We start from the raw sequence: 25,345 nt of genomic DNA on the forward strand, positions 1-25,345 counted from the left end.
TGCGTGTTTCTTGTTTGGGGGCTGCTTCGGGGAAATCGCGGTTTTCAGGTCTATGGTCCTGCGCAGCGAGATGCTGAGGACCCACCCCGTGGCCCCGCCCCTTACGTGCCCGGCCCCTCCCCTCACGCTGCCGGCTGCTCGCGCCGTCGCAGTGGAGCAGTAGTCTTGTGCGCTCTGGTTCCCGCTTGCCTCGCCCGCCTGCTCCGCGCCGCAGCGAGCCACGTGGACCAACTCCGGCGTGCGGTGCTCGGGTGGTTCCAGGGGGGCTTGCCGCGCCTCCCGTGTCTCGGTGCTCGCGCCGCCTCCGCTCCTACCCCATGGCGGCCCTAGTGTTGGAGGACGGGTCGGTGCTGCAGGGCCGGCCCTTCGGGGCTGCTGTGTCGACTGCTGGGGAAGTGGGTAAGCAAGCCTGGGCGGGCTGCCAACCTCATCCCCTCGGATGCCCCTCTCTGCTCAACCCGCTCTGCCCAGACCCCACCTGCACATTCCTTCCCCATTCGGTGCCCCGGGTCCCAGCCCCCTTTCATCCCTCAGACCGAGGCAGGCAGCCTCCAATGGGATCTGCTGCGCGTGGGGCAGTGTTCCGAAGAGTGCCCTTGCCGGAACTCAGCCCAGCCCCTCTCTGCAGTGTTTCAGACCGGCATGGTCGGCTACCCAGAGGCCCTCACTGACCCGTCCTACAAAGCTCAGATCCTAGTGCTCACATACCCTCTGATCGGCAACTACGGCATTCCCTCAGATGAAGTGGACGAGTTGGGCCTAAGCAAGGTAGTTCTCACCCATTCCTCCTCAAATCAGAAGTTAGCTGTCGGTGAAATGACAGCACTGACAGCCTGCTAGGCATCCTGGAGAAAGCAAAGCCATAAGTACCAAGGCGACTGTGGTTAGGTAGGGGCTTTTAGTTACCTTGAAAGGCAGAGTGCTGGAGGCCTCAGGGGAGTACACCCCTTGGAGAGTGTGTCCAATGAAGGCGTGGTTCAGGGAAATGGCAAAGGGTTTATGGGAACGGTTATCCCAATGTCTAGGAATGCAATTTCTGGTTTACTTTCATAAGGACCCAGTGGAGGAGATTTTTTAGTAGCAGAGTCATGGGAGCAAAGAAAATGCTTCAGGATTACATAAATTGGTGGGAAAGAGACTGGAGACAAGGGTCACATCCTTTCTAGTGGCGGTGGGGTACTAGGTCACCTACAGTACCAATCACTGATTCTCATCTCTCCTTATGTTGCCTTGTTTTCATTTTTCTGCTTCTCAATTGTGTTTTTACCTTTAGGTTAGAAAACTCTAAACGCTTCTACAGTGAGGTTCTCCCTGTTCTGTCTGTGGAATTTGGAAATTAAGTTGCCCACTGAGAGTTCAAGTGCAAAAATCAACACATGGCTGTTAAGATAATAATAGAGGTCACCATAGCCTAGATTCAGTATTCCTTAAAGCTTGCTTAGTCCTGATTTCAGGCTGGTGGAACCCTTTAGTTCCTTACTCATTTTATTTATTTTGAGGCAGGGTCTCACTGTAACACTGACTAGCCTGTAACTCACAGGGATCCATGAACCTCTGCCTCCCTGAGTTGTGGGATAAAGAAAGGTATTTACCAGGACACCTGAAGAGCCTGTAACCATTAATTTGCATTTCCAGTCATCCTGACACTGGGAAGGAGAGCCCTGGAGAAGGAGCAAGCTAATTGTTATTTTTGGAAAGAATCCCTTATCATAAACCTTATTTATTTTGGGTGTTAGTTTTTGTTTTGTTTTTTTAATATTATTTTTTGTGTGCATGTGTGTAAGTGCACCCATGTCATGCAATGTTTGTGGGGGTCAGAAGAGGGCATTGGATTCCCCTGGAACTGGAGTTACAGACGGTTGTTAGCCACCATGTGGGTGCTGGGAATTGAACCCAGGTCTCTACAAGAGCAGTCAGTGTTCTTAACCTTTCCAGCCCCTGTTTTTTTTGGGGGGGGGGCGTTGACAGGGTCTCCCTGCAGACCCAGCTGGCCTGGAACTCACTATGTAGAACAGGCTGGCCTCAGTCTCACAGAGATCCACCTGCCTCTGCCTCCCAAGTGCTGGGATTAAAGGCATGTGCCACCACATCCAGCTATCATAAACTTTTAAATACACTGCTTTCTAGTTTACAATGCAGCATCTTACAAATTTGGTTAACATGTGAGTTGTCAGTTTTAGGCACAATGACAAAACTGAAACCCCCAAAAGATCAGAATACATTGCTTTGTGTGCACTTGCGTGTATGTGTATTACTCCACCCAGCCTGGGGAGGGTCTGCCAAATGGCCTTCAGATCCCTGATGGCTCTGTAGCTCAGGTAGACCTCAGACTCAGAACCCTTCAGCCCCAGTATCTGTAGTGCTAGGATTATAGGTGTGTACCATCATGCTCAGCATGTAACTTTTTTTTTTTTTTAAACTCAGGGTCTCTCTATGTAGCCTACGCTGGTCTCAAACTTGCAAGTGTCTCTACCCCAGCAAGTGCTGGGATTAAGTGTGTATACCTTAGCTTTGAATGTAACATAATTTTGTCTAAGTTATTTATTTTTGAGACAGGATCATGTTTCTCTCTCTCTCTCTCTCTCTCTCTCTCTCTCTCTCTCTCTCTCTCTCTGTCTTGCCCTGTCTAGTCCACTACTATATAACCCAAGCCAAACTCAAACACTCAGCAATCTTCCTGTCTCAGCCTCGAAAGTGCTGAGATCACAGGCATGTGCCACTAGCCTGGCTTGAATATAATTTAAAGACCCCATTCCTCCCACAAAAACTTTCTAAGCCATTTGTGATAGCATGCTCCTTTAATCCCAGCATTCAGGAGGCAGAAGCAGGCCTGGTCTACATAGTGAATTCCAGGCCAGCCAAGGTTATAATGAGGCCTTGTCTCAAAAATAAACAAATAATGCTGGAGAGATGATTCAGTGGTTAAGAGCCCTGGGTGCTCTTGCAGAAGATCTGGGTTTGAGTCCCAATACCTACATGGTGGCTAACTACCATCTGTAACTCCAGTTCCAGGGAATCGGATGCCCTCCTCTGTCCTCCATGGGCATTGCACCACATGAGTACACTTACATGCAGGCAATACACTTACACACATAAAATAAAAATAAAAAGCAAACAAAACTTACTTCCTCTGTTTACCTATAAAATGCTTATTTTGAATAATAAATTGGTTATCTCTTTTAAATAAGACGATCTCAAAGTGGGAAAATGGTATAATCAGATCTGGTATTGTTCACTGTAGCTTTATTCTTTTAAGCTTTGCTTTTTGGTAACAAATTATGCATGTATCTTATTACTTTGTTTTTATCACACTCTGTACAGTTAGTATTTTGTGTATATATTATCTTGTTGGTATCTGGTTCCCTAAGTTGGAAATTCACACTGAAGACGAGGAGCTTATCTTTTCTTGCTTACTACCCACCCCCTCCCACCACCACCACCAACATCTGTCAACAATGCCTGCTCCTGACGAGCACTTAGTGAATGTTTGAGGATTTCAGTTTGGGGTCAGATTCAAGAACATATTCATGATGCAGTGTAAATAGCAAGAAAGTGGTGGAGATGAGGAGAGCTCTTAGGAGCACAAGCTGCAGGGGGTGAGTGAAGTTGTGCTTACCAAGAGGGCTGTTTGTGATCTCAATTCTGGATAAGGGAAATACAAAAGCATGCAGTGCTTGGTATTTTGAAGGAATGACAGGCTATTCAGTGTGGCTGAGCAAAGGGTCTGCCTCTAGACAGTGCAGGGGGGAGAAAGGGCATGCCTTAGAGGAAACAGTTGGCTGGCCCTGAGCACCTCAACAGTCTCCTCTTTCCATCTTATAGTGGTTTGAATCCTCAGAGATCCATGTGGCAGGGCTTGTTGTGGGAGAGTGCTGTCCCACGCCCAGCCACTGGAGCACCGCCTGCACCCTGCACGAGTGGCTACAGCAGCATGGCATCCCTGGCCTGCAAGGTATGAGGGCAAGCACTGGGATGTCTGGGCAAAGCACAGGGTGCCTAGATGGGAAGAATCAGGAGGTTGCTGAAGTCTGTTGGAACCTACCTGAGTCTAAGGTTGTAATATAAGATATGTAAAGTTCAGATTGTGGAGGACACTAAACTATTGCTCAGAAGGAAAAATTCAAAAAAAACTAAACTCTCAACTCCTTGTTTGTGTATTTAAATCTGACTTTAAGCAAGTGTGTACATGATTTTTGGTCAATAAGTATCTGAAAAGTAGCTGTGCTTAACCACTGTGCTACCAATACAGACATATCTTAATACATATAGGAGATAGGTCTTGTAACTATTTTATGAAAAGAGGTCATTTTTCCTCAGGCGTATTGATCACGTAAGTCTCCATTTTCTTAGTTTGGTTTGGTTTTGGTTTTTTGAGACAGGGTCTCATATATCCCTGGCTGACCTCAAACTCATTGTGTAGCTGAAGATGACCTTGAACTCCTGATCCTCCTGCCTCCCACTTCCCAAATGCTAGGATAACAGGTGTGCACCACCTTGCCTAGCTCATTTTCTTATCCCTGTAGTGTCAGTTAATGTGTTCATTTTTCCTCTTAAAATTCTTTTCAGTAACTCAACTGATCTCGAGTCATGGTTCAATTTGGGTGAGATATTTTGAGCAAGATTACTTTGTGGCAGTGTCCTATCAAGATGGCCCAGGATTTTGTTGCCCATAGAACAGTTATGTTTGACTCAGGGCTGTGGAATGGAAGTGCTATTGGAAGTCTAACCTCACTGATGGACTGAGTTGGGGGAATGTGATCTCTGAGGCTATGCTGTTTTGACAGGAGTGGACACTCGGGAACTGACTAAGAAGTTGCGGGAACAAGGATCTCTGCTAGGGAAGCTGGTCCAGAATGGGACAGAGCCTTCAGCTCTGCCATTCTTGGACCCCAATGCCCGGCCCCTGGCCCCAGAGGTCTCCATTAAGGTACAGAGGGAGAGTAGGAAAGTTTTGCAAGCAGCAGCCCAGTGGTTCTTTTTCTCCCAACAACTGGGGTAAACACTCAAGGGCCTCAAAGGTAGGGGTGGTGTGAGCATGCCTTAACACTTGCTGTCATAGCTGCCAACTGTTGCTCTTTATTCCTCAGACTCCACGGGTATTCAATACAGGGGGTGCCCCTCGGATTTTTGCTTTGGATTGTGGCCTCAAGTATAATCAAATCCGATGTCTCTGCCAGCTTGGGGCTGAGGTCACTGTGGTACCCTGGGACCACGCCTTAGACAGTCAGGGTGAGTATCTGGGACCTGTCCAGGTTAGCAGCGTGGGTTTGAGTGGAATAACCACCAGTACAGTTGCTGCAAATCAGTATGAGTTGCTGGAAAGAAAATGAAGGCCTCTGCTTGCATGGTCAGGGGTGTGGGTATATTTTTGTTGTTGCGGATGATTTTCAGGAGTCAGTTCTGTCCTTCCACCATGAGTTCTGGGGATTGAATTCAGGTCATTACACCGGCACAGTAAGCACTTTTACCTACTGAGCCATCTTATCAGCCCTTGGGTATCTTTTTGAAAACCTGCTTTTTTGTTTTGTTTTGTTTGGTCTTTTTGAGACAGGGTCTCCCAGTAGCCCCAGGTGTCCTGGAACTCACTATGTAGACCAGGCTGGCCTGGAACTCACAGAGATATGCCTGCCTCTGCCTCACAAGTGCTGGGACTACAGGCGTGCACCACCACACCTGGCGAAATCCTGTTTTTTATGTCATCCTTTCTGCCCATTCCAGAGTATGATGGTCTCTTCTTGAGCAATGGACCTGGTGATCCTGCCTCTTATCCCAGTGTGGTAGCCACACTGAACTGTGTCTTATCTGAGCCTAATCCCCGACCTGTCTTTGGGATCTGTCTGGGGCATCAGCTGTTGGCTTTAGCCATTGGAGCCAAAACGTACAAGATGAGGTGAGTCTTGTGGGGGAGGAAGGGGTCACCCTTGGAACACAAGGGAAGAATGGAGTATCTGGGGAGTTGGAGATTATTGATGTGGAGATAGGAGTGGGGCTAGCAGGAACAGTGAAATCTAAGAGAGCGGAGTCTGGTGTAGTAGGGAAGAGGGTGGTGGATGTGGCCTGTGACTCAGCATGCTTCCATTCTCCAGATATGGAAACCGAGGTCATAACCAGCCCTGTTTATTAGTGGGGTCTGGGCGCTGCTTTCTCACGTCCCAGAACCATGGGTTTGCTGTGGATGCAGATTCACTACCAACAGGCTGGGCTCCTCTATTCACCAACGCCAACGATGGCTCCAATGAAGGCATTGTACATGACAGCCTGCCCTTCTTCAGGTGAGCCTGGGAGTATGGCAGGGTGACTAGGGGCCTTGAAGATAGTAAGCACTGGCCCTTAATCCTTTGACATTGCTGGTACTGTGCCAATGATGTGGAAGCCTTGGTCATGCGCTTTCTCTTCTTCAATAGCGTCCAGTTTCATCCAGAGCACCGAGCTGGCCCTTCAGATATGGAACTGCTTTTTGATATCTTTCTGGAAACTGTGAGAGAGGCTGTAGCTGGGAACCCTGGGGGCCAGACAGGTAAACCCATCACTAGAAATAGGATGTGAACCTAAAGACAGGACTGACTCCAGGACAAGTCTAAGATGGACATGCCCTGGATCTCTTGGTATGGGGGGGATCGGGGGGCAGTGGTAAAGGGAGGAAAGACAACCAAGCTTGAGCAATATGCTGCTTCTATAGAAACTCCAGAGTTAGGATTCTTGGGTTCTCATCTTCTCTGCCACTCTGGACTCTACTGAAAGTAAGGAGTCTAATCCAGGTGGCTCCTGGGGTCCCACTCACTCTGAGCCATGTTCCATAGCTTTCCTTGTCTCCACAGTTCGAGAACGGTTGGCTCAGCGCCTCTGTCCCCCTGGGCTTCCTGCCCCTGGTTCTGGACCTCCACCTCCACGAAAGGTTCTGATCCTAGGTTCAGGAGGCCTCTCCATTGGCCAAGCTGGAGAATTTGACTACTCGGGCTCTCAGGTAAAATGTGACCATTGCCACCCATCAGTGTGTCACCTGCAGAGTCTGAAGAAAGACTAAGGCATGAGCACTGGTTGCAGGGAGGAAGTGGGCGTACAGATGCATGAGGCAGTGAAGGACAGAAGTCATGTATTAGGGACTGAGAGAGCAGGGAGGGAAGGAAGAGAAGCACTGCAGAGGAAGCTGATAGGCCATTTTTGTCTTCTTAGGCAATTAAGGCCCTAAAGGAAGAGAACATACAGTCTTTGCTGATCAATCCCAACATTGCCACCGTACAGACCTCTCAGGGGCTGGCAGACAAGGTCTATTTCCTTCCTATAACACCTCACTATGTAACTCAGGTATGACTGGAGTAAGGGTGGACTGATGCGGGGACTCTCCATGGGAAGGAGTTTCAATCTGTTCTCTCCCCTTAAAGTCTTAATGCCTTTGACTCCCACCTCCTGCCTCAGGTGATACGTAATGAACGCCCAGATGGTATATTACTGACTTTTGGTGGCCAAACAGCCCTGAACTGTGGTGTAGAACTGACCAAAGCTGGGGTGCTAGCTCGGTATGGAGTTCGGGTCCTGGGCACACCCGTGGAGACCATTGAGCTGACTGAGGATCGACGTGCCTTTGCTGCTAGGATGGCTGAGATCGGAGAGCATATAGCCCCCAGTGAGGCAGCAAATTCTCTTGAACAGGTTTGTGAGGTGCTTGGGTAGAAGCAGAACACTGTCCTCTTCTTTGCATCTTATTTCCTGTAGGTTCTGGCACTCCCTGGGCAGTAGTAATAACTCGTTGATTCATGTCTTTGCCCACTGCAGGCCCAGGCGGCTGCTGAAAAGCTGGGCTACCCTGTGCTAGTACGTGCAGCCTTTGCTCTAGGTGGCCTTGGCTCTGGCTTTGCCTCTACCAAGGAGGAACTCTCAGCTCTTGTGGCCCCAGCTTTTGCGCATACCAGCCAGGTGCTGATAGACAAATCCCTAAAGGGCTGGAAGGAGATTGAGTATGAGGTGGTGAGAGACGCCTATGGCAACTGTGTGACGGTGAGTGATGGAGCACAATGTGGTCTAGGACTAGGCATTCTAAGTTTTTGCCAGAGCAGGGGCAGAGATCTCTGAAGGTTCTGTGTCCCTCAGACCCAGGTTAGAATAGTCTCAGACATTACAGGACCTGGGGGTATGTAGCTGCTTCACTCTCCTGATTTCCCTTGGTGGTGGCTTCTGTGACAACCTTCATAGGTATGTAACATGGAGAACTTAGACCCACTGGGCATCCACACTGGTGAGTCCATAGTAGTGGCTCCAAGTCAGACATTGAATGACAGAGAGTACCAGCTTCTGCGACGGACAGCTATCAAGGTTACCGAGCACCTGGGCATTGTTGGGGAGTGCAATGTGCAGTATGCCTTGAACCCGGAGTCTGAGCAGGTGAGGCTATGGAGCTGATACTACAGCTATTACCTTGTCCTGGGCCTCAGGGTTAAGAGGTCTTTTGGCCCTGCCCACTCTAGAGTAGAAGCCAGGATTATCTTTGGTAGGGTTAAGCCTTGGGGAGGACCCTTTGACTCTATCCCCATAGGGAAGTTATCTTTCCTCCTGAGATCTTTTCTAAGCAGGAGCTTCTAGGATGGGTACCAGTGACTCTTTTTCTGTTTTCCCTGTTTGCAGTATTATATCATTGAAGTGAATGCCAGGCTCTCCCGCAGCTCCGCCCTGGCCAGTAAGGCCACAGGCTACCCACTAGCCTATGTGGCAGCCAAGCTAGCTTTGGGCATTCCCCTGCCAGAGCTCAGGTACAAGGTGGGGGAGTCCTGGTGGTAAGGTGTGGGGAGAGGGAGGACTCAAGAAAATATTCATAGGTCAAGGACTTGAAAGGACAGTAGCTTGGATTTGTGGAGATGGAGAGCTATCTGGAAGCTCAGTCTTTCTGCTCCTCTCTGTCCCTCTGGCATCTCCGCCTATTCGTGTTCCAGGAACTCTGTTACTGGGGGAACAGCAGCCTTTGAACCCAGCCTGGACTACTGCGTGGTGAAGATTCCTCGCTGGGACCTCAGCAAGTTCCTGCGTGTCAGCACAAAGATTGGGAGCTGCATGAAGAGTGTTGGTAAGCTTCTTGTCCCAAGTTACCCACACACAGAGTGCCACCAGGACCAACAGTCCAAGCGTCCAAGTTGCCTGGAGTGCCCTGAAGTTCGTGGCTCCTTTGTTAGCGGTGGCTCAGAAATGTGGTTTCCCAGAACCAATAGATATATTTCAAGCTCCCTCTCAGGAGCAGGGGTTAAAGTCATCTGGAAATCTGTGCTGGAATACGGTCCCTGGGAACAGACTGTTTTTTAAACAAATGAGTAAATGGAGGGGCCCAAGGGGGAAAGTGACTTATCTGAGGGTCCACAAAGGATTAGTGGGTTGAATCAGGAACCAAGAGCTAGATCTGGTTCCTAGTTGCATGCCCTATCTTCACTACATCACCAGTCATCTGTAAGACCAGTTCCGTTTGAACACAGCACCTCATCCTCTTGGCATTTTGCCCACAGCCTCATTAGGTTGATAATACCAGTAACATTTTGTTCACTATTTAAATATTTATTCTGTAAACACTTATTAATTAAAAAAATGTATATATTGTCTGTGTGCAGGAGTACACATGTGCTATGGTGCACGTGTGGAGGTCAGAGGACATTTTTGTGGAGTCAGTTCTCTCTACCTTTACATGAACCTCTTCTAAATCTGAATCAGTTTGGTGCTAGTCATTCCTAGCTTACCTCCTCTGGCACCTGGTGATGTGGTAACTAGATGAGGAGGAATTGGTTGGTTTGTGTGTGTGTGTGTTTGTTTGTTTGTTTGTTTGTTTGTTTTGAGATGGTTTCCCTGTAGCCCCAGATGGCCTGGAACTCCTTATGTAGACCAGGCTGGCCTTGAACTCAGAGATCCGCTTGCCTCTGCCTCCCAAGTGCTGGGATTAAAGATGTGTGCCTGGCTGTTTGTTTCTTTAGACAAGGTTTCCCTGTAGCCCCAGCAGACCTGGAACACACCATAATGTTGATCAGACTGACCTCGATTTCCCAGGACTCCACCCAACTCCACTCACCTCTACCTCCCGAGGGCTGGGGCTGGAATCAAAGGTGTGCGCCACCACACCAGACCCTAAATGAAGTTTTGTTTTTGTTTTCAAAAGTGTTAAGATCAGAGCAAGAAGTCAAAGATCTTTGTATTGCAAGGAGCTTTATCCAGGGGTGGTGGTACACACCTGTAATCCCAGAATTTAGAAGGCTGAGAAGGAGGATTGTGGATTCAAGAGCAACCTGAGTTACATAGTGAGTTCTAGGCCAGCCTAAGCTATAAGAGCAAGACCCTGTCTCCAAAACAAAGGACCACCGGAGCATTTTAGAGCATTATCAGTGATCGTAAATGGGTATCACAGTCATTACCATGCAGTGGTAGAACAAGCTACAATTCAGTTGATGTGCTCTGTCCCTGTAGTGAGTGGCCTTAGACTGTCCTCTAAAACATGTCATCCAAGACAAGCCTGTATATGTACTAGTTCAAGTGCCACCAGCTTATTTAGATAAGCATTTCACTGTGCTCCAAATTTCCATTTAAAGCAGAAGTGGTCGTTAAACAAGTAAGTCTGAGCTCAGATATTACTTCAGAATTTTTAGAAATCCTACAAGACTGCCAAGATGTTCCTTCTGGAGATGAATTTCTGTTATATGAAAATTATAATAAACATGGGAATGAAGCCATAATTAAATTATGGCTAAAAGAAGTGGATTGAAAATAGGACAAAGATTGATTCCTAGCTGAGATTTTTAAATGTTTTGCATCCCTAGAGTCTTCTTGGAATGCCATGGCCTTTGGTAACTTTTTGTAACTTCATTTTTGTTTTTGGTTTTTTTTTCGTTGTGTTTTTTTGTTTGTTTTTGAGTTGAGTCGCCTTTTGCTATGTAACCCTGGCATGGCCTGCTGGACTATATACTCCAGACTCTGGCCTCAAATTCATGGTACTCCTGCCTTGGCCTTAAGATTATTAGGAAAAATCACTGAAAATGGCTACTTCTACTTAGAAGGTTGGTTACATTTATACCTTTCTTTGTATTGTAAACCATAAACTATGAAGCAATTGATACTTAGCAAGGGCTGTGTTACTTATTACCCTGGCACTTCTGGGAATTTGTTCTAAGGAGGTCACCTAAAACACACCACCACAGCTTCACTTACAATGATCCACCCTTAAAAACTAAATGTCAATAGTAACTTGGCAGTTAAAGTATTGGAAAGCATAAGGAATTAACATGGTACTTATGAGGTTGCATGGATTATGGGGAAGTACTTATGATGAGAAAGGAAATGGAACATATATGTATACTATAAAATTATAATCATGCATAAAATCATGTATAAAACCGAAGTGTGAAAAGTCCAGGAAGAAAACCTCAAGTGCTGTGTGTGTGTGTGTGTGTGTGTGTGTGTGTGTGTGTGTGTGTGTGTGCAGGTTTAAGTGCATGGGTATGTGAGGAGGCCAGAGGACAACCTCAGGTACTGTCACCTTTTTTTTGGAGCTGAAACTTCTCAAGTAGGCTAGGTAGCCTCGTAGGCTGGCTGATAGGCCAGCAAGCTCCAGGGATCTGACTGCCTCCACCTTCCTAGTTCTGGGATTACAAAGCCTGTACTACCACACCCAACTTTTGCATGGGTTACCAACTGTGCTATCTCTCCAGCCCCTCAAATCCTTTTTAAATAAAATTGGCTGTAGATTCAAAGAATAGTAGGATTATCTTCCTATTATCCAAACTTTGTAATGCTCTGAAGGATGAAACATTCCAGATGGTGCCATCATGGTGTGAATAAAGCAAGCCAAATAACTGGACAGCCATCAGTGGTTCAGGTTGCTGCTGTAAACTATAACAATTTCCAGTATCCACATCCCCATTTTAGGCATGCTAATTCCATCTTCACTCAGCACAGAGTCTGTGCTTGTCTATGAAAGTGGTTGGGAGAAGAGCTATAGGCTTTCAGATTACTCGATAGTGAAACACCATGAACCTCACCACTATGAGGCTTGCCTTGAGAACCTACCAGAGAGTTGAGTATAAAATCTATGAGTGAGGGGCTGGAGAGATGGCTCAGTGGTTAAGAACACTGACTATTCTTGCAGAAGACCCAGGTTCAAATCCCAGCACCCACATGGCAGCTAACAACTGTAACTCCAGTCCCAAGGGATCCAACAGCCTCTTCTGTCCTCCGCAGGCATTACACGACATGGGTGCACTTAACCTACATGCAGGCAATACACGCACACACATAAAATGAAAATAATAAATTTTTTTTTTTTTTAAATCCATGAGCGAGGGCTAGAGAGATGGCTCAGTGGTTAAGCGCTCTAGCTGCTCTTACAGAGGACCTAAGTTTGATTACTAGCTACCACTTGGCAGCAAATAACCTTTAGTAACTCCAGCTCCAGAGGAATTCAGTTCCCTTTTCTGACCTCCATGGGCATTGCACAACACAGGTGCACTTACATGCAGGCAATACACTCATACACCAAAAATAAAAATAATAAGGGCTGGAAAGATGGCTCAGTGGTTAAGAACACTGGCTGTTCTTGCAGAAGACCTGGGTTCGAATCCCAGCATCCACATGGCAACATCTCTCCATAACGCCAGTTCCAAGGGATCCAATGTCCTTTTCTGACATCTGCAGGCATTGCATGACGTGGGTGGACTTACACACATGCAGGCAAAACACTCATAACACATAAAATAAAAATAATAAAAATATTTTTTAAAAATTAGTGCGCATGCTGGACACACATGCACACACCACCCTCACTTCTTCCATCCTTTTCCTCCAGGTGAAGTCATGGGCATTGGGCGCTCATTTGAAGAGGCCTTCCAAAAGGCCCTGCGTATGGTGGATGAGAGCTGTGTAGGCTTTGACCACACAGTGAAGCCAGTCAGTGATGTGGTAAGTAAGCAGCTCTCCTCTCTAACAGCATCCCTAATGTGGAGCATGCTCCTCTGCCCCCAGGCCAGAGCTTGTTGACAATAACACTAGCAACAGTCACTTAATGGACATTTGCTGTTTCTTGCTTTGTTAAGAATTGAGATGTTGGGGCTGGAGAGATGGCTCAGTGGTTAAGAGCATGGCTGCTCTTGTAGAGGTCCCGGGTTCGATTTCCAGCACCCACGTGGCAGCTAACAACGGTCTGTAACTCCAGCTCCAGGGGAATCCAACACCTTCCTCTGACCTCTGTGGGCACTACATGACATGGGTGCACTTACATACACGCAGGCAATACACTCATACACTAAAATAAAAATTAAAAAAAATTTTTTTTTAATTGAGATGTTGCCTCATGATTTTGAGGCGATTGTATTGGACTTGTTTTTACAAATGAGGAAACCGAGACTTAGAATAGTTATAGAAATTGTTCTTAGCCACACAACCAATGGGAGGCAGAACCAGGGTTTATATAATCCAGATTTTGAGTTACACATACAGTTTCCCTTGCCTGACACAATGGCACATTCAGACCCTTAGGACTTCAGTGGTGCACATGTGACAGTAGATCACAGCAGGCACACCTCTTACTAAGGCCGTATTTGCTTAATGTTTGGACCTCTCCTACCTCTGCACATTGCTGTATCCCTCAGTCTGCTCTCTCCCCATCAGGAGTTGGAGACACCAACAGATAAGCGGATCTTTGTGGTGGCTGCTGCTTTGTGGGCTGGTTATTCAGTAGAGCGCCTATATGAGCTCACACGCATCGACTGTTGGTTCCTGCACCGAATGAAGCGCATCATTACACATGCCCAGTTGCTGGAACAACACCGTGGACAGCCTTTGTCCCAAGACCTGCTACACCAGGCCAAGTGCCTTGGCTTCTCAGACAAACAGATTGCCCTCGCAGTTCTGAGGTCAGAGATGGCGGTGAGGGCCTCGAACCAAGAAATGTGGGACAGGGAGCTTTTGAATCAGGAAGGGCCTTTGGTGGGGAGCTTTGGTGGTTCTTACCTTCATTTATCCCTATGATATTTTCCTTTCTGATCCCTGCTCTTGCACTCACTTTGTTGGTCTGTACCCCGTTCCCACATCCCGCATTTCTGACGCTTCTCCTTCAGCACAGAGCTGGCTGTTCGCAAACTACGTCAGGAACTGGGGATCTGCCCAGCGGTGAAACAAATTGACACAGTTGCAGCCGAGTGGCCAGCCCAGACAAATTATCTGTACCTGACATACTGGGGCAACACCCATGACCTCACCTTTCGGACACCACACGTCCTGGTTCTCGGCTCTGGTGTCTACCGGATCGGCTCCAGCGTTGAGTTTGATTGGTGTGCTGTAGGCTGCATCCAGCAGCTCCGAAAGGTCTGAGAGTCCAGCTTTCCTGTAGTTTCTTTGCTCTTTTGTTTAGCCTTGTCAGTTGCTTATCCTCCTTCATCAGATCTTGACTCTTCTATTGTCTGCTGCACCTCTGTCAGTTATAGTTTGGGTTACAAACTCTCCTCCACAGACGGTCTTATGGTCTCACTACCCAAGTCTCCTTCCTAATACTTTGCCTACTTCTGTCCAAGTATGCCGTATATCTGTTCCATAGGAAGTAGGCAGACTGGCATATTGCAGTGGGGGCTTTGGTTTCATTTCTCCATGCTCTTCTCCTAATCACTAATGCGCTCCTCTCCCTATGGCAGATGGGTTATAAGACCATCATGGTGAACTACAACCCAGAGACAGTCAGCACTGACTATGACATGTGTGACCGACTTTATTTTGATGAGATCTCTTTTGAGGTAAGAGGGATGAGGGTGCTGGATACCCTGGTGGAACTAGCTGAGCAGCCCAAGCTTCTTTGGGACTTGGTGGGGATGAAAGAAGCAGCAAGCAAGAAGGCTCAGTCCCAAGTCCTTTTGTTGCCACCATCTGTTTCTTCCCTTGCCCTACAGGTGGTGATGGACATCTACGAGCTGGAGAACCCTGAAGGCGTGATCCTGTCCATGGGTGGGCAGCTTCCCAACAACATGGCCATGGCGCTACATCGGCAGCAGTGCCGGGTGCTGGGCACCTCCCCTGAAGCCATCGACTCAGCTGAGAACCGATTCAAGTTCTCTCGGCTCCTAGATACCATTGGTATCAGCCAGCCTCAGTGGAGGGAGCTCAGTGACCTAGAGGTAGACTGGGGCCTGGCAGGGAGCCTAGAGGCTGGATGTTGTTTATAGGTGAGTGTGACCAACCCCGTCTCCCTTAGTCTGCTCACCAGTTCTGCCAGACTGTGGGGTACCCCTGTGTAGTGCGCCCCTCCTATGTGTTGAGTGGTGCTGCCATGAATGTGGCCTACACTGATGGGGACTTGGAGCGCTTCCTGAGCAGTGCAGCAGCTGTCTCCAAGGAACATCCTGTGGTCATCTCCAAGTTCATTCAGGAGGCAAAGGTGAGAAGTCCCCTAGCCCCAGAGAAAGCTCTGTTCTGTTGAATCATAGGCACAATGGGCTGGGAAGGGTAAATTTTGTCAATGCTGTAACATAAAGGGAGCCTCCTAAGGGAAGGGTAACAGGAGGAGAAAATGGCCTTGTCCAAATCCCACTGTCTGTTTCTACCTGTAGGAAATTGATGTGGATGCAGTGGCCTCTGATGGTGTAGTGGCAGCCATTGCCATCTCTGAGCACGTGGAGAATGCAGGTGTGCATTCAGGTGATGCCACACTGGTGACCCCCCCACAAGACATCACCCCCAAAACTCTGGAGCGGATCAAAGCCATTGTGCATGCTGTGGGCCAGGAGTTACAGGTTACAGGGCCCTTCAATCTGCAGCTCATTGCCAAGGTAATAAGTTTAAAGGAAGGGACTGGAAGCCTGCAGTTCCTCCATTTTCTGTGCTGGCCCCAGTACCATGGAGCCCTGCAATGTCTCTTACCCTCATCCATGTAGGCAGCAAAGCTAGGGAAGGGGTCATTTCTAGAGCCTGCAGCAGTATCAGGGCTGGTAACACCCAGGTTGGTTACTCACAGAATCAAGAGTGAGGGGAAGAGCCAAGGGTGGTTGAGCAGTATTAGCAGGCTCAGGCTACACAAGGCCTGACCCAGTATTCTCTGCCCCAGGATGACCAGCTGAAAGTTATTGAATGCAACGTGCGTGTCTCTCGCTCCTTCCCCTTCGTGTCCAAGACACTAGGTGTTGACCTAGTAGCCTTGGCCACCAGGATCATCATGGGGGAGAAGGTGGAAGCTGTGGGGCTCATGACTGGATCTGGAGTTGTAGGAGTAAAGGTAAGAGGGACAGGGACCCTTGAGCTAAGCATATAAATCCCCTCATAGTTACAGAAAGCACAAGTTAAAAACTACATGGTTCTGTAAACTAAAACTAAGGGCTGCTTTGTTTTATGTATGTATGTGTGTATATATACATGTGTGTGTGTATATATGTGTGTGTGTGTGTGTGTGTGTGTATGTATTTATGGTTTTTATACTACTAAGGAATTGAACCCATGGCTTCAGGCATACCAGGCAAATGCTTTACCGCTAAGCTAAGGTAGAGAGCTTAATCAGCAGATAAACCCTTATCCATGCAAGGCATTGCCTGACCAGAGGGCAATAAGATGGTCACCATGCCTTAAGTGCTAACCCTGTAGGAGGCAAAAGAAGTTTTGTCCAAAAATAGCTTTGTTATGGAACAGTCTGTGATACACCTACATTAGCAAGATATAAACCAAATGTACAAGGAGTTTAGAGACAGGAGATGCCGTTTAGAAAAGGGTGCTCTGGGAAAGCTTGGGAGAAGAGGTGGTATTGGAACAAACATCTCAACAGTCAAGATGTTCGATTGCAGAGCAGCTTAGAGATGTGTAGGGCTAGGAAATGCCAGAGTGGAGGCAGTGTAGAAGCAGTAGGGCTGTGTAGAGCATAGGCAGTGGGAAAGGCCAGCACTGCTGTGTGGGTACAACAGGGACAGGGCACCCTGTCTACCTCTCCTGCTGACACTTTGGTGCTATCTTTCCTCCTCCCTCAGGTGCCTCAGTTCTCCTTTTCCCGCTTGGCGGGTGCTGATGTGGTATTAGGTGTGGAGATGACCAGTACTGGGGAAGTGGCTGGCTTTGGGGAGAGCCGTTGTGAGGCCTATCTCAAGGCCATGCTAAGCACTGGCTTTAAGATCCCCAAGAAGAACATCCTGCTAACCATTGGCAGCTATAAGGTAACAGTATTAGAGATGGCTATCCAAGGTAGGGGGCTAGATGGCTTTTGCTTTCTGGGCCAGGGCTAACTTGCTTCTGCTTGGTTTTAGAACAAAAGTGAGCTTCTCCCAACTGTGCGGCTGCTGGAGAGCCTGGGCTACAGTCTCTATGCCAGTCTGGGTACAGCTGACTTCTACACTGAGCATGGTGTCAAGGTACAGCTCCTTTGGTCACCTACTACTGCCCTCCACATGCCCCAGAGAAATCTCTCTGTCCCTTGCCCCATTTAGAACAAGTAGGCTATGCAAGAAAGCAGAGAAATTCCTCAGAATTTCTCCTGCACTGTTATCATTGTTTGTCCTCCCTGAATCTTGTCCATATGTACGTAGGTCTGAACTCATACTGCTGTTATATTCTACACAGTATAAATAACTTTTTCTGTCAAGAACTACACCTTGCCAATAGCAAATAGAAGCTGTCCCTGGTCCCCAGCCTGTGGATCCTCAGTCTCCTTGTCATGGCCTCCTGGGCCAGATTTCTTCAAGTAGGCCTTCCTGACCCCTGCCCTGCTTAGGTTGGCCTTGACCTTGGCTCTGGGCTGGCAGGTAACAGCTGTGGACTGGCACTTTGAAGAGGCTGTGGATGGTGAGTGCCCACCACAACGGAGCATCTTGGATCAGCTGGCCGAGAATCATTTTGAGCTAGTGATTAACCTGTCTATGCGTGGAGCTGGGGGTCGGCGTCTCTCCTCCTTTGTCACCAAGGGCTACCGTACCCGGCGCCTGGCTGCTGATTTCTCTGTGCCCCTCATCATTGATATCAAATGTACCAAACTATTTGTGGAGGTAACAGTCCCAGATGCTAAGAAGAGGAAGACAGAGGCTATAATAGGGGGAAAGAGGAAATTAACATGTTTTGGGGTTGGAAATGGCAGTGTGGAGCATCCATGCTAACAGTAAAGCTTTGTAAAGGCTGCAGAGGGAGCGAGGCCATATGGAGAGGGAGGAGTTTAGGTTATAAAAATACCAGGTCCCTACCTATGCTTCCCAGGGTTGCCCTTTAAGTCAGTGCTAACTATGCTTCCCACTTGCAGGCCCTAGGCCAGATTGGACCAGCCCCTCCTTTGAAGGTACATGTAGACTGCATGACCTCCCAGAAGCTCGTGCGACTACCTGGTAAGTGCATCTCTTAGGACACTGATAACAGCGCATAGAGGCCCTCAAGAGTTGTAAATGTAGTTACAAGGCTATTGCCCTGGACTGTGCAGACTAGGAAGACCCTAGAATCTATCTCACTCTGAGCTCCTTCATTCCTCAGTCTTTGGTGCCCTTACCAGTGGCTGTGAATTTTTCCACTACACCGACTCTGATCTTGTTTACCCCACCCCCCACTCCTTGATTCTCCTAGGATTGATTGATGTTCATGTTCACCTGCGGGAACCAGGTGGGACACACAAGGAGGACTTTGCCTCAGGCACAGCTGCTGCCCTGGCTGGGGGTGTCACCATGGTTTGTGCCATGCCTAACACCCGGCCCCCCATCATTGATGCCCCTGCTCTGGCCCTTGCCCAGAAGGTGAGCCTCTGCACCCCTGCTTCCTCAAACTCTTCTCCCTCTGTCCTCTCTGTGACCCATATACCTAGTACCATGCTGACCTATATGGGCATAAATGCCAGTGAGCCTTAACCTCATATATTCTCTCCAGCTGGCAGAGGCTGGCGCCCGCTGTGACTTTACCCTATTCCTTGGGGCCTCATCTGAAAATGCAGGGACTCTGGGTGCTGTGGCTGGGTCTGCAGCAGGACTAAAGCTCTACCTCAATGAGACCTTCTCTGAGCTACGACTGGACAGTGTGGCCCAGTGGATGGAGGTAATGCACCAACAAACTCTTATCTCCTGGTTTGAGGATCTCACCTATGTGGGCTGCCAACACTGGATTCGGTTTTCCAAGGGCAGTGCCCTCTGATGAGCACAGGGAATCAGAGACTCACCATTTTCCCTCATTAGTTCTTTCTGTCCCCAGCATTTCGAAACCTGGCCATCGCACCTCCCCATTGTGGCCCATGCAGAGCGGCAGAGTGTTGCTGCAGTCCTCATGGTGGCTCAGCTCACCCAGCGCCCAGTGCACATATGTCATGTGGCTCGGAAGGAAGAGGTAAGAGTGCATTGGAGGTCCTGGTACCTCTGTCACTTTCCTAGTAACATCAAAAGGTCATCAGAAATCCTTGGAGGCAGGAGAGAGTTAGGGGAGAGAGAGCCTAAACCAGTACCCTTGGCACATTTGGCCCTTAATGCTTTGAATAGGAAAGGTGGGCATGGAGACTTTGTAGGGCAGGTTATGTGGAGGGTCCTCCTGTGGATCACCCTGTTCTCTCCCTAGATTCTGCTGATTAAAGCTGCAAAGGCTCAGGGGCTACCAGTGACCTGTGAGGTTGCACCCCACCACCTGTTCCTAACCCGTGATGACTTGGAGCGCCTGGGGCCTGGGAAGGGAGAGGTCCGGCCTGAGCTTAGTTCCCAAGAGGATGTAGAAGCCCTATGGGAGAATATGGCTGTCATCGACTGCTTTGCCTCAGACCATGGTGAGAGGGCCCAACATGCACCGTCTCTGCCTCACCACACTTGTGCCCAATTCAAGCTGTAAGGCAGCCCTAAGAAGGAAGAGGGAACTAGGCCAAGATTCTGGGCTTTGTTAGCCCAGGGGATGCCATCTGTGAAGGACCCCAGATGCTAATTTAGTGCTTGGTCTATGACGACACTTGACAAATACCAGTTGAAAAAATCAATGAAATGTGTGCAGTTGTAAATGAAAAACTAAGTTTTCGGGTGTGGAGCCTAGAGGAAGGAGCAGTGCCACTCCCCTAGTTTCCAGTTCCAGGGCAAAAATGAGCATGGGGTTGGTAGTGAGGACAGTGAGGTTGCTAGAAGTGCAGTCCTGGGGTGTATTATGGAGATGGTTGGTCCAGCCCCTCAGAATAATGGCTATTTTTCTTGAAGCACCTCACACCTTGGAGGAGAAGTGTGGGCCCAAGGCTCCACCGGGCTTCCCAGGACTAGAAACCATGCTGCCACTACTGCTGACGGCTGTGAGCGAGGGCCGGCTCAGTCTGGATGACCTGTTACAGCGATTGCACCACAATCCTCGGAGGATCTTCCACCTGCCACCTCAAGAGGACACCTATGTGGAGGTGTGAGGACAAGGACCTGGAGTTGGGAGGATTCTCCACCCTTGAACCTGGCTGTACCCTGCATGACCTTACCCTTATGTAACCTGTGACCCTCTGGACAGGTGGATCTGGAGCATGAGTGGACAATCCCTAGCCACATGCCCTTCTCCAAGGCCCACTGGACCCCATTCGAAGGGCAGAAAGTGAAGGGCACCGTCCGCCGTGTGGTCTTGAGAGGGGAGGTTGCTTATATTGATGGGCAGGTATGTGTGCATGGTTTTTGCTGTGTGTCCCAGGTGCTATTTTCTTGCAGGTGTCTGTCCCTTTAAGAGCCCCATGTGGCACTCCCTTCTCCCTCCTCATGCACCTGCCTTATGTGTGCAGGTGCTGGTACCCCCAGGCTATGGACAGGATGTACGGAAGTGGCCTCAGGGGGCTGTTCCCCAGCCCCCTCCCTCAGCTCCTGCTGCCAGTGAGATAACCACGGTAACCAACTGCTCTTTGGCTGGCTCTGGCCTTCAGCCTAGGGGTGTGCCCCAGGACTGGACTAACAACTTGACCAATTTCATTGGTAGTTCAGGGGGTGGAAAGCTCTATACTTGATGAGGTCCATACTGCCTACCTCCCTGTCCACTACAGATCAAGACTTAGCTCTCAGTTTAGGAAGCCATCTGTGAGAATCACAGGCCTGGTGTTAATCTATCTGGGCCTTGTTGCTGGGTTGGCACATACCTCAAACAGGCCAGTGTATCTGCCACCTGTTGACAACATGTTGGGAGACCGGAGCAGTGCAGAGGTGGTATGGGGTGGACTCTTTTTACACAAGGGGCCATTTGGCTTTTCCTGAGGGATTGTGTATAAGCCTGCATGGGTCAGTCACTTTTCAATGTCCTGGGCCATCTCCATTGCAGACGCCCGAGAGGCCACGCCGAGCCATCCCAGGCCTTCCTGATGGCCGCTTCCACCTGCCACCCCGAATCCACCGAGCTTCTGACCCCGGTTTGCCAGGTAAGGCGTTCCTGTGGCACAAAGTAAGAGCCACTCCAGCTGACCTCTATAGGGATGTTACTGTTCTGCCCAGTGTCCAGAATGGACCAGGATTGGGGGCTCAGTTGCCCAGGAAATGATTCAGGCTCCTTCCAAGACTCCTTTGTTCCCTTCCCTGCCCTAATCTCCATCCCTCCTCCTAGTCTCATCCACTGTACCTTCCTTTGACTAAAGTAGTCACTGCAGCCTGAAGCAAACATCCCACAGTCTCTTCTCACAGGCCCTTTTCTGTTGTGGGCAGCTATGTACCTCCACCCAGGAGCTGGGATCTCATGGGGCAGCCGAGCATGGGGTAAATCCCGCTTGCTGGTTGGTGTGACCTTGGCCATTTCTTTGCTTCAGATTCCTGTGCCAGCTGGGAAGGCCCTGGGAGGGCACCACTACCCCTACACAGCACAGTCCCACTGGGAATTATGAGTCCCTCCCCAAAGCTGCTGCATCCCTTCTGCCCTCCCCTAACCTGCTGCAGCAACTGTGGTGTGAGGTGGCTTAACACAAGCACCAGGAGCAGAGTTCCTCATAAATTGGCCCATTTACACCACAGCCACAGGTGACTTCTATCCTATTGCCCTGTTTGCAGCTGAGGAGCCCAAAGAGAAGTCGTCGAGGAAGATAGTGGAGCCTGGTGAGAGTCCACCCTAATGCACACGGGCCTGGGGATTGCTGCAGTTTGACCTGGGTTGGGGAGCCCTCTGACCAGCATCTTCTCTTCCACTCCTCACTGCAGAGCTGATGGGAAACCCTGATGGCACGTGCTACCCTCCACCACCAGTACCTAGGCAGGCATCACCCCAGAACCTGGGGGCCTCTAGCCTGCTGCACCCCCAGACCTCACCCCTGCTACACTCATTAGTGGGCCAACATATCCTGTCTGTCAAGCAGTTCACCAAGGATCAGGTGCCTGGGGGAGAGGATAGGGACACCCAGAGCTGTGAGGATTTGGAAAGGATTTGGCCAGGACCTATGGGGGCTGCTCACTGCCTTTCCTGCTGACTGGAGGTCTTTCACAGATGTCTCATCTCTTCAATGTGGCACATACACTGCGTATGATGGTGCAGAAAGAGCGGAGCCTTGACATCCTCAAGGTCAGGACTGTGGGTTCTACCCACTACTTCCCCATGACCCCTATGAGAGCTCAGTGGTTTTATCTGGCCCTGCCTTTGGGCATCCCTGTCCCATCCTGTGCCCCCCCTCACTTCCCCGTGTCGTGTGTGTGTCTGTCTGTCTGTCCGTCCGTCCCCATGCATATAAGCCTTGAACTGTCAGCAGTTCAGCTTTCTGTTCTGGAGGATGCTTCCACTCTGGACCTGTCCCTTTAGCTTCCCTCTTCACAAGTTATTAACCCTACATATTGGGGTTATTTGGTCTGCATGGGGATAGTCACAGGAGAGAACTGTGGTATTTTCTTTTCTTCAGGGTCCCACACACTTGATGGCTTTTTAGAGATGGAAGCTTTAGGTCACGGGGGAGGTTCTCAGCACCCTCTGGTGGGGAGGTTGATCTCAAAGGTACATGCACACACACATACACTCACTCCTTCCATTTTGTTCTTTCCCAGGGGAAAGTCATGGCTTCCATGTTCTATGAAGTGAGCACCCGAACCAGTAGCTCCTTTGCAGCAGCCATGGCCCGGCTCGGGGGTGCTGTGCTCAGCTTCTCGGAAGCCACATCCTCTGTCCAGAAGGGCGAATCCCTTGCTGACTCAGTGCAGACCATGAGCTGCTATGCTGATGTTGTCGTGCTCCGGCACCCTCAGCCCGGAGCAGTGGAGGTGAGGCCAGCCTGTGTACTGAGATGGGGTTCACAAGGCTTAACCAAAGGACGTGATAGTCCACATTTTCTGTGACAAGTCTTGAGTGGGGCTAGATGGGTTGAGGGGACCCAAGAAGTATGGGGTAGAGGCAAGGAGGGATTTCCAAGCTGCAGAAAGCAGGATTCTCCATGCTGGTCCCGTCTTCACAGCTGGCAGCCAAGCATTGTCGCAGGCCAGTAATCAATGCTGGGGATGGGGTTGGAGAACACCCGACCCAGGCGCTGCTGGACATCTTCACCATCCGGGAAGAGCTGGGAACTGTCAATGGCATGACGGTAAGGGTGTCAGGAACTAGAGCCCTGCCAGGGAAAGGTCTGGAGAAGGAGTTAGGAAGTGGCTTCTCCAGGCCAGGGTGTGCTGTATGCAGGAGGCCTAGATCCTGGCTAGTCCTGGGGCCCAAGGCTTTGAGATGGCTCAGTGTGGGTCCCTCTGGTGACTGGGTGCCTCCTCTAGATCACCATGGTGGGTGACCTGAAGCATGGACGCACAGTGCACTCCCTGGCCTGCCTGCTCACCCAGTACCGCATCAGCCTACGCTATGTGGCACCTCCCAGCCTGCGTATGCCACCCAGTGTACGGGCCTTTGTGGCCTCCCGAGGCACCAAGCAGGTGAGACCATCATAGTTCAGCCCATACCAGGGGACCATGGCTGGGCGGTAAGAGCCAAGCACTACATTCACCGGGATTCCCCCTCCAGGAGGAGTTCGAGAGCATTGAGGAGGCACTGCCTGACACTGACGTGCTCTACATGACTCGAATCCAGAAGGAACGATTCGGCTCTCCCCAGGAATACGAAGCTGTGAGTACTAGGCTTAAGGAAGAAGCCAGGACTAGGCTGTAGGGCATCCAGTGAGAGTGTAGGAAAGCTGAACCTAAGACTGGAGCTGAGCTGTTAAGTCCAAGACCCCTTAGTTTGCTCCAGCTCTGTGTGGGTGTGAGGAACCCAGATGTGTACTGTATGGCCATCCCTTCCCTAGGTCTTTAATGAGGACCCCACTTGCCTTGCAGTGCTTTGGTCAGTTCATCCTAACTCCCCACATCATGACCCGGGCCAAGAAAAAGATGGTGGTGATGCACCCAATGCCCCGAGTCAACGAGATAAGGTGATACGGCATCTCCTTGTGAGCTACTCCTGGGATGGTTATGGGGAGGAGCCTTCATCCTGAACAGTTCATCTGGGAGCTTCATGGTAACTTTTCCTTCTCTTGCAGCGTGGAGGTAGACTCAGACCCCCGAGCAGCCTACTTCCGCCAAGCCGAGAATGGCATGTACATCCGCATGGCTCTGCTTGCCACTGTGCTGGGCCGTTTCTAGGGCCCAGCCTCTAAACTGCTTCTCTTTAGGCCCTGCTGCTGGGCAAGGAATCCCAGTGCCCCCCACGGGGGCAGCACACTTAGCAAGCATTCTGGGACAGCCAGACAGCTCAAGCACACACAGGGGCCATGCTTCAGGTTCTGGACTGGAGCTTTCTGGCTTGGGGGTGCAGTCTCAGATACTGGGGACCCATCAGCCCCATCTCTGTTCTTACACCTCAGATCTGTACAGTTACTTTTCTACTGACTAATAAACAGCCAAGCAGTTCCTCATAAGTACTATGGGTTTTAGCAGAGGATGCCTGTGTGGTAGGGTGAACGAGCTTATTGGGCTTTACAGGACTCAGGCTGGCACATGCTGTTCTTCTGTTGCTGCTCTTCATTCATGTATTTCCCTGATACCAAAGCTCACCTCGAGACCCTGGCTTATGTCCACCCCACCCTTGATTAAGTTGCACTCCAAGTCCTGGGGAGAACACCCAAGTCCTGGTAAAAGGGCAGCTGTGCACTGGGTCGGAGCTGCTGCAGTTCATTATCCACCAGGCCCTCATTCTTCCCTTTCTTGTTAGCCCTCTCCTTCAGTGGCTGGAGCTGCCATTACAGTCTTAGAAACTTGCCCTGAAGTTCTCCAGCTGCCATATCTGTGGGGACCCCCTCTTACGATCTCTGGGAGCCACTGCCTGATGCCCTGGAATGCTGAGCAGCTTTTGGCTTACAGACCCTAGGGTGGGGGCTGCAGTGGAGTAGCTCCTATATCTGCAGGTGAGGGCTTTTGTGGAGCAGCCATTCTAGGCCATGAACTGCAGCAGCATTTGAGAAATCTTATTTCTTTTTCCAACAGACTTGATTTGGCATGCTCTGAGTACAAAGCACTGTGTGTAGAACACAGCG

The 25,345-nt window shown here is 49.7% G+C and overlaps 1 protein-coding gene across 3 annotated transcripts; it reads left to right on the forward strand.

Moving 5' to 3' along the window:
- The first annotated feature begins 119 nt into the window (after positions 1 to 119).
- On the forward strand, positions 120 to 24,730 carry Cad (carbamoyl-phosphate synthetase 2, aspartate transcarbamylase, and dihydroorotase). Of its 3 annotated transcripts, XM_017798646.2 has the most exons (45): positions 120 to 399; positions 629 to 768; positions 3,823 to 3,952; positions 4,785 to 4,927; positions 5,088 to 5,229; positions 5,719 to 5,890; positions 6,087 to 6,272; positions 6,405 to 6,517; positions 6,819 to 6,964; positions 7,174 to 7,305; positions 7,417 to 7,650; positions 7,774 to 7,995; positions 8,191 to 8,379; positions 8,620 to 8,744; positions 8,925 to 9,055; positions 12,803 to 12,915; positions 13,624 to 13,868; positions 14,073 to 14,319; positions 14,643 to 14,741; positions 14,895 to 15,119; positions 15,197 to 15,379; positions 15,552 to 15,770; positions 16,046 to 16,213; positions 16,953 to 17,135; positions 17,226 to 17,330; positions 17,721 to 17,960; positions 18,209 to 18,290; positions 18,523 to 18,689; positions 18,820 to 18,984; positions 19,138 to 19,269; positions 19,495 to 19,696; positions 20,112 to 20,302; positions 20,404 to 20,544; positions 20,666 to 20,767; positions 21,193 to 21,289; positions 21,570 to 21,620; positions 21,909 to 21,953; positions 22,056 to 22,225; positions 22,339 to 22,413; positions 22,887 to 23,099; positions 23,291 to 23,416; positions 23,595 to 23,750; positions 23,839 to 23,940; positions 24,150 to 24,244; positions 24,353 to 24,730. In XM_017798646.2, the coding sequence occupies exons 1-45, from the start codon at positions 318 to 320 to the stop codon at positions 24,453 to 24,455; spliced, it is 6,729 nt and encodes a 2,242-aa protein (XP_017654135.1). In that variant the 5' UTR covers positions 120 to 317; the 3' UTR covers positions 24,456 to 24,730. The 3 variants fall into 3 exon arrangements, with proteins under 3 accessions (XP_017654135.1, XP_017654136.1, XP_008833265.1); XM_017798647.2 differs by lacking the exon at positions 21,570 to 21,620 and having other exon boundaries at positions 176 to 399; positions 21,873 to 21,953; XM_008835043.3 differs by lacking the exon at positions 21,570 to 21,620 and having other exon boundaries at positions 176 to 399.
- The last annotated feature ends 615 nt before the right edge of the window (positions 24,731 to 25,345 follow it).

The sequence above is a fragment of the Nannospalax galili genome, unplaced genomic scaffold (genome assembly GCF_000622305.1).
Source record: "Nannospalax galili isolate Female #2095 unplaced genomic scaffold, S.galili_v1.0 scaffold517, whole genome shotgun sequence".
NCBI classification, from domain to species: domain Eukaryota; kingdom Metazoa; phylum Chordata; class Mammalia; order Rodentia; family Spalacidae; genus Nannospalax; species Nannospalax galili.